Genomic DNA, 8604 nt, shown 5'->3' with positions numbered 1-8604 from the left:
GGCTTGTATGCTGCGGTATACCTGACCTCACCTGGGGTCTCAGGTTTCCTGAAGGGTATTCTCAGGAACGAAGAGTGTGGGTAGACACTGTCTCCTGCAAAAGTGGAAATTATTGTTGTTAGCATTGATTGTCATTGCTTGTTTTTCTAAGTGTCATGCGGCTGCTTAAATGTGTGTGATAGTTGATACTCACTGATGAGCCAGTTGTTCCCAAAGGTTCCCGATGACAGGGCCTGGTATAGCGGAAAACAGTGGTAAATGTAGCTATTGTGTGCCCTTCCTGGGAAATTGGCATTCACATGCACAATGTAGCCCTTGGCATCACAGATGACCTGTGCATTAATGGAGTGCCAATGTTTCCTGTTGCAAAAGATGTGCTTGATCGCTCTGGGTGGAGGGGTTGGAGCTCTACATGGGTGCAGTCGGTGGCTGCCAAGATCCTTGGAAAATGTGCAATGGCATAGAACTCTAGGCACAATCTCTGCCTTGCCTGCAGTGTGTGTGGCATGTATATGTGCCTATGCTGATGTTCTCTTATGCAGTGCAACTCCTGATGTAGGCACCAGGATTGCGTGGGCTGCGATATGCCACCAGCAATGGATGAGGAGTGCTAGAATTATCCTGTTGCCAGGTCATGTTGTGCTGTTAGCACCTTCTCCAGGGGTGTCAGTGCATGGAAGCAGATGGTGGGCGATGCAAGGTCATTCTCACACTGCCTGACCAGGTCAAGGATGACATGGGGAGGAAATCTCTATCTTGCTTACACCTCCTTGTCAGGGATTCTAAATAATGATGTTCGAGGGTGAAAGATTTGGACCCTCCTCATCATCCTCCTCCTTCTTCCATGAGGTGAATGGGATTGCTTTGCCTGCTTTTATACTTGGGCTTTCTTTGTCCTTTTAACTTTGCATCACGTGGCAGTAAGATTACGAAACGTGCGTTCTCCTTTGGACTTCGGGCAATTGCTCAATTAAATCCCTGAATAGGGTTTTCTTTGCGCTTCATACAGGGTGTTTGGTGCTTGCATGGTGTGTCCTTCAAAGCGCACACGTTATTCCTCGCTCTTCTTCGTTTTGCACAAAGAATGGGGAATATGCATGTTCCGCCCCCTATTTATTTCTTTGCACTGGCCAGTCACAAAATGTGTACTGTGTGTCGAGCAAAGCACTCAGCACAGCGCAAAGTAGGTATAGACCAGCGCAAATTAAGTAAACACCAGCGCAAAGTCCGATCCATGAATCTGCAACCTAAATTTTGCCTGCCACAAAAGTGCACTTTTTAACTTTGAACCCTGCGCCACTTTCTGTGCATCAGGCCCTTAGTCTGCCTCTCTTTTCTGTATTTTCAAATCCAATTATGTTTTCTTATTTTGAGCAGATGCGTGGAATTAATGGTGGGCACTATTTATTAATTTCACAACTCCGTATAGTGCTTTATTCATTGTTTTGGTGTAACACCTGTTTAATATGAGCTGCTTCGTAAATAACGTGAATAGAAGGTGGTATTATTACCCCAAACTCGAGAAAGTTCAATGTATTAACCTCAGGAGGAGGCTCTGTGGAGGGGTATTGCTGGGTCTGGTAATGCTCTGGGGCTACCGTTAAGGCCGAGTGACTCTGGGGCATTACCTGACCTGGTAATGCCCCCGCTGATGGCATTTATTGCTGAAATAATGCCACATTCCAAGAGCTGGGACATTTACTTTACCACCCAGTCATAGGGTACTGGTCGTTATTGCTATAAGCATCATAGGGCAAACACACGAGCTGCTAAGGGCACACTAAAAGTAATGAAGCAGGAGCCGCAGCAAGCATGTGGAAAGGAGCTTTTAAGTGAAAGAAAAATACATGCCATAGAAATGGAATGCAGGGTTCCAGGGCCCCTCGTCAATTTTCCAGACCTGCATTGAGGGGAGTGGGACAGTGGGGTTGGCAGCTGCCGCCAGGCACAGTTGAGGGGGCTGGAGAAGAGTGCCATCAGCGGAAGGCATGGATGGATTGGCTAGCCAACAATCCTTGGGTCCTAACAATGGGTAAGACCTTCCGCTGGCTCATTGTTTACAATATCCCTCCAAAATGGATCTATGTCTAAATGTCGCAGGAATAAGGCCGACTTTGCGAAAGGCAGCTGCGGGGTCGGTCTGATGCGTGCCGCTCTCTTCCCCCTTCCCCACCACTCACCTTAACAGGCCGAGAGCGTCCCCGAAACCAAGATGCACCGCATGTAGCGCTTGACACAGTCTTGTGTGCACTGGGGTTTTAGTGTCGCCACCTGGAGAATGCGATGTACCAACATTCCAATATTAAAATTCAACAATGACGCCTGAATCTGAGGTCATTCCTTGATAGTTATTAGCATGGCCCTATGTACCTCCCTGGGACATTGCTGAGCAAACCAAGCCTGACACGTGGGGCACCATGGCTGGCATGAACTATCAGTATTATGAACATTATCAAATATAATTGTAAGATCTTTCCTCCACGTTTTTTAGTGTTTTTGTTTTGTTTTGTAATATTGGTTGGCAATGTAACTCTAGTGGACAAGGCCTTTCAGATTCTGTAAATCTAACCAATCAGCATATCAGAGCAGGTGGGCATTTAATTATAATATAGGAAAATGGCTCAGTGCATTAATGAACCTGGTGTTTAAATCTGGGTGCAACTCGCAGGCCAGAGGGTCTCATTTGTGTGGGACACCACAGTGCCAACCCCAAACAAACGTTGAATTGCTATTGTCAACAACATAACAGCTCATTCTATAACAAATGTTAGCTTAAAGGAATTGTTTTCATTTAAAATAATGCGTGGTCCAGTGGCTAACCTATTGGCTGAGTGAGCAAGAAGGTTTACATTCTAATCCCAGAAGGATGTCCTCGCCAACTTGTGTGATCCTTTGCATCAAACTATATCTGCCTGGTCGGTACCTCAAAAATGAGCATGTTTGTCGACAGTAATACATGCAAGAACATATATAGATAGCACTGTGCAAAACTCCTGTTTATTTCATGGTTTAATCTAATATTTCAGGAAAGTGTCACATACGGCGCACCACATGACAAAACACACAACAGCACATATCAAACATACATGTAAAAGATGTCCTTTTAATTTAAAAAAAACATAGCTTAAAGAACGTGTAGTAAGCAAAACGTTATGAGGATACGAGTTAAATAAACAAACATCGCAGGAATCTGCTTATGCAGACTTGTTATGTCATGCAGTAACTTTTTTATAGGTCCAAAAATAACTTTATATTATTATTATATAAAAATAAGCCATCGAAACAGTACACGGCCGTTCTTCATTTAAATAACCCCCCTTGAGAAGTAGAAGCATAATTTAAACATATACAATTCGGTAAAAAGAGCACTATATATACATATTTGTGATAGGTCAGGCCCCTGGGAGCCCCAAGTGTCACAGTCTGTGGGACCAAGCAGCGGGCCCTTATGTACATGGTATAAATAGTTCGTGCAGTAACGAGCACAGGGCGGCCCCTCATAGCACGTGGTAGATGGGCCTGGGGTCGGGCGTGTCCGGGGTCCCCAGCTGGGACTCCAGGCTAATGGAAGGCGACAGGGACAGACTGTCCGGTAAGGGGAGGCCTGGCTGTTCCGAAGACGAGATGCGATCCACTATACTGGACAGGCAGTCCAGGCTGGACAGGGTGTTGATTTTGTCTGTGGGGTAAACTAAGACAGAAGAAAAGAAAACAGTTTTAATATGCAATATGTGTTTTTGTTAGCGCCAAAATAACATGTGCTACTATTAGCCAACTCGAAAGACCACGGTAGAAAGAAAGGCCGAAAGGCTTTAAACCCTAGGGGCCTGGTTCACAGAGCGTTTTCCAGTAGGATGGCACCATTATAAAACGCGTCTGTGAATCAGGCCCCATATCTACAGCCTACATGGACACACACATATGTGGGGCTGCTGCAATAGACCACCTTATGTCGCTGGGAGACACTGGAGGCTACTGGAACATCCGTGCTCGTTTTATACATGATTAACAGCGTTACTGGCCTGCGTTAGGTGTCAATGCACTGATTTTGGCAGAAGACCTCAAGTGCTTAGGAGAATCACATTTTAAGACAACTTTATATGGCACAATTTTAAATTACAACACACATCTTACTAATAATAACAATCCTCATTATTGTTAAAATGATTGTATCCATGTACAAAATCAAATAAATGGAAAGGTAGTGCAATGTCCGTGGATGTTTTTACTTCCTTTTACGGTCAGCTTAGCCATTTGAATCCGAGATTTGCGTTATACATATGTGGAGGAGCGTGGGGTTGGGGAAGGGGGGGGGCGGGGGTAACTTCTATATAATATAGCTCACAAGGAGCCCAGACCGGAAGTTTCAACCGCCACCTACTTTTCTCTACCCCAACTGCCACACGCTCTCCGCTTAGCTCATATTTCCGAAGCGGGAGAGTGCCACTCATTTGAAACCTCCTATACCATTTGCGAAACGCGCTAAAACTGGGTTTAAACTGCATCTCCACGAGCCACAGTTATCTCGGCTATGCCCTTGCGCTGCTCTGGGTAAGAGGCCTTTGGCAAACTATTCACTCTAGCCTTGGCCCCCTCCCCCCCTTCCATGCATGGCCCACGGGGGCGGGCTAGAGTGGAGGGGAGTCGCCCTGTCCGCGCCCGGTCTGAATGGGGGTAGTGCAGGGGTGCAAAGTTGTGCCATACTCACTATTCTGGATGTCCGAGCAGTAGGCGCTGTCAAAGCTGTTGTTCCGTCTGGACCAGGCAGGGCTGTTGCATTCAGCCTACAATGCAAGAAGAAATACACCTTACATTACAAGCATTCTCCATCACTGCCATGGCTCGTGGCAGCCAAGGCCCAAATATCAGATAGCATTAGAGGTACTGCAGCCTGCCATTACAGCACAGTGCAGCATAACATGCAGCAATAGAACAGAATACCATGGCATCACGTTTTTTTTAATGTTGTGCCCCCCCCCCCCCTCTGCCCACCCTTTCTGCGAAACCCCACCGGTATACATCGGATAGAGTTACTGCAGGGTCTCTTTGGAAATGCGCACCCCGGAGCAGGGCCCAGGCCTCAATGTGCGCCGCATTAAGCATGGAGAATGGATTGGTGAGGGAGGAAACCGCACCAGCCAGAGAACACTTTCCCAGGGCTCGTTTCACATCCAAAACCTGGCAGCCACTGGGCCAGGCCGGCCGGCCAGGAATGCAGCACGAACTTCTGACAGCCAGCTTTGGGCTGCGGGGGTGGGGGAGAGGGCCTTCGCTACTTTATTGGGGTCAGAACAACATGTCTGAAGGCAGGGGACCCGCCAGCGGCCACATCTAAGGGGAATAGGTGTCGGGGTCATTTGTATATGGAATTACCAGCTTCGGGTGAGGTGCTAACCCGCATACGCGTCTCACTTGGAGCAACGTGCACATAAACTGAAAAGTTTAAAGGGCTTAGGCGACAGATCTCACTGTAAGGGGAAAGGTCGCAATTTATCAAAGGATGTTCCCATGGGCACACATGTTGCACGCGTAACAGACATGTATCCAATCGTTTGGGAGACGTTTGCGAATCCAGGAACAGGTGGCATTGTGTATTCAGTGTACTATGTTTTTGTTTTGTTTCGGGTGGACGGTTGAGGGTGGTGGGGGCGATGCCCTGGAACTCACAGGCAGGTAGCACAGAGCAGTATGCAAGATCTCAGGAATGCTGCGCCCCTCTGGGTCGCGGTTCCATTGAGTTTGGAAACAGTGGCTCGTTCAATGTACGTGTCTATCAATGACTTTTCACAAAGGGGCACCCCCGGATTCCAACAACACAATTCATTGAACCATAAACTGGTGTCCAGACATGCATTCAAACATGCCTTGCTGGGGATGAGATCTCTGAAAGGCTGGTAAACATGTGAAAGAGTCTTTGGGCCTCCATATTCAGGGAGAGTTTTTCAATTGGAGAATACCATTGAAAAACTCTTCATAAACCAGGCCCTTTGACATGCAACGCAGTAAGAATCTCTGCTGCTGCAGCCGCCACTCTGGCGTCGCCCAATCTGAATTATACAGGACCATATGCACAACATTTCAGCAGGACAGATCCAGACACGGGGACATGTTCGAGACTTAAATCCGCCTCTCTGCAGCACTGGCCTGCGGGGGAATCCAAGAATGCCCGAATAGCAATGCTGTCGCTCCACTCAGTGGAATGAATAGCGCTTCTAGGCGCAGTGCAACTAACTGGGGACAGACTAACTAACAGACTAAAAAGCGAACCGTACATTGTTCAGTAAGCAGGAGTAGCTCGAACTGTTATGCCAAAGCATGTCATTATATGTTTACAATTTGATACAATTGGAATATAAATAATTTGAGACTCTATCATTCGATTATCTGAGAGCCTTGGCATTGGCTAGGGTCAACAGCAGACCTCAATATATAGATTGAGGAAGTATAAAACATGGGTCCAAGAGGCCATATCCTCTCCTAGATGCCCGCCCAAAGACTTACCATCCCGTCGGAGCAGTTGGAAAGGGGGCTCCCGGGCTCGGAGCAGTGCTGGCCGGGCAGGGTGTAGTAGTTCTCCACCTGCTCGCGCAGCAGGTCCTGCAGGCTCTCGATGTAGCTGATGGCGTTGCGCAGGATCTCCACCTTGGGCAGCCGCTGGTTGGGGTTGGCCGTGGTGCAGCGCTTGAGCGTCTCGAAGGCGCTGTTGACCTTCTTGAGGCGCCGCCGCTCGCGCATGGTGGCCGCCTTCCGCCGGTCCATGGTCGACGACTTCCGCTTGCAGGCCTTGCAGGCCCAGAGCAGGCAGTGGCCGGCCTGGTGGTGGCCGCTGGGCGCCCGCACGTGCTCCTCCTCGTCGGAGGCCGCCAGCTCGTCCGGGTGCATCCGGAAGCGTCCCAGGCGGCTGTCGAAGTCCTCCACGAAGTCCTCGTCCGGGGAGGGCATGCTCGAGCTGTCGTAGAAGAACTCGGAGGGCGAGAACTGGCAGCTCTCCACTAGGTCCATGCTGTCACCTGAGCTGCAGGGGGTGCTGGGAGCCGGGGGTCTACAGGGAGCTTGCTCGGGGCCAGGCGGCACGAGGAGGTGCGCGAAGCCGGGCGGCAGCAGCAGCGGGTCACAGGCTCGGCCAGCGGGAGTCCAGGAGGGCAAGGTCCTGATCTGGAGACCAGAGTGCTGTGTGCATTGCTGCCCGGCCCCCTTATATATCCAGGTTTAGGGAGGCCGCCCCACTGTGGCAACCTGTCATTAGCATATCTCACCACAACCCCCACTGTGGGTTTCTGGTCGAGCCCCCTCCTTCTCAGCCCCCCTGGGATTATTCGGAATTTACTGCCCTTCTCGACACTGTGATGGTTTCATTACACATATTTAAGGCAGTCTTTGCAACAGCACCACACACTCACATAACCCGACATTTAATGTATTCGTGATCTTTGCAAAATGCAGTTTTCTGCTAAGAATGCTCGTCACTTAATTATATCTTCACGAATGCCCCAAAATGCTAGGAAAGGGTGGACGTGCTCGTCACTTATTTATATCTTCACGAATGTCCCAAAATGCTAGGAAAGGGTGGACGTTGAAACATAGTTTGCCCGGCCGATAAAGTGGGCGTTGTAACAATTCCCCGTGCCTGCATTTAAAGCAGGTCTTCTAATTTAAGGAGACGTGTTATGGTTCAGACGAAATAAGTACTATTCTTAACAACTTCTCTTTCTCCTCCTAAAAATAATATCAGTGCAATCGTTAACCATCCCACCCCCTGACCACAGTAACATGTCTTTCTTGGTTGCTGTTTAATGTGTTCAGATAAACCAGCGTATTATGCCATTAATTGTGGTACATTGAAATTCAGTTAAATTACATTTTTAGGGAATTGGAGCGAAATGGCGTTTCTTGTGGGCACTGTTCTTTTACTCACACGCAGTGGCTTCCGGAATAGTTACAGAAAAGCAACATACTTTCGCCTATTTGTGTATCCAATGCCTCCCTAATCGAATTCATATACATGTTTCAGTATGTTGCATTTTTGTTCCTCGGTGACACCCTCCCTAATTAAGCCTAGCACTTTGTTACAAAGTTCTTTATCATCAAATGAAAACGGACAGCTTTTGACGCTGGATAGGCTCGTTCAAGTCACATACGCACTGAGCGAGGCTAACTCGTACAGTTAACGGTAGCCAATTCCAGTACTTGCAAAAGATAGTTTGGTAGCAGCGCGAGTGGTACTTCGACGCGCCCAATGACTTCCAATGGAGTGAGGGGGGTTTTAGAAGCGGGAATGTTGAACGAGTTAATAGATATGGGCACTTTGCTACTCAAGTGGTCGCGATCCTCCCGAATACGGAGAGTACCCGTGCATGTCAAACGTGCTGTATGTGTTTGCGTGCCACTATAGCGTACCTCGAGTACGTGTGCACGAATCACTAATTGTCGGCTGGACAAAAATGCGAGCACATGTTACATTTCAGGTGCAGCGGCTTAGACATGCAGCTCCCCTCGCCGCGGAGTACTGTGTTTACGGTTCACTTGGGAGAGTATCCCTTGCACTTCGCCGGCCCGCATCTCCTGAGAGCCTAGCCTTCCCTAGGCGCGCTCGGTTGAGTGAGT

General features: G+C 48.5%; 1 protein-coding gene across 1 annotated transcript; it reads right to left on the bottom strand.

The window, feature by feature from the left end:
* Positions 1 to 2978: 2978 nt before the first annotated feature.
* Positions 2979 to 7166, bottom strand: MYF5 (myogenic factor 5). The gene is made up of 3 exons (XM_069629305.1): positions 6502 to 7166; positions 4709 to 4784; positions 2979 to 3691 (listed from the first exon to the last, which is right to left on the bottom strand). The coding sequence occupies exons 1-3, from the start codon at positions 7000 to 7002 to the stop codon at positions 3498 to 3500; spliced, it is 771 nt and encodes a 256-aa protein (XP_069485406.1). The 5' UTR covers positions 7003 to 7166; the 3' UTR covers positions 2979 to 3497.
* Positions 7167 to 8604: the final 1438 nt, after the last annotated feature.

Source organism: Ambystoma mexicanum, chromosome 12, assembly GCF_040938575.1.
Source record: "Ambystoma mexicanum isolate Mex_15411 chromosome 12, UKY_AmexF1_1, whole genome shotgun sequence".
NCBI lineage: Eukaryota > Metazoa > Chordata > Amphibia > Caudata > Ambystomatidae > Ambystoma > Ambystoma mexicanum.
Note: the sequence above shows the minus strand (reverse complement) of the source record. Positions and strands in the feature narration are given on the sequence as shown.

Coding starts and splice junctions, on each gene's coding strand:
- MYF5 (XM_069629305.1), bottom strand. CDS start 7,002: ATGGACCTAGTGGAGAGCTGCCAGTTCTCGCCCTCCGAGTTCTTCTAC. Junction 4,785..6,501: donor CCAACTGCTCCGACGGGATG/GTAAGTCTTTGG, acceptor CTTGCATTGTAG/GCTGAATGCAACAGCCCTGC. Junction 3,692..4,708: donor CTGCTCGGACATCCAGAATA/GTGAGTATGGCA, acceptor CTTCTGTCTTAG/TTTACCCCACAGACAAAATC.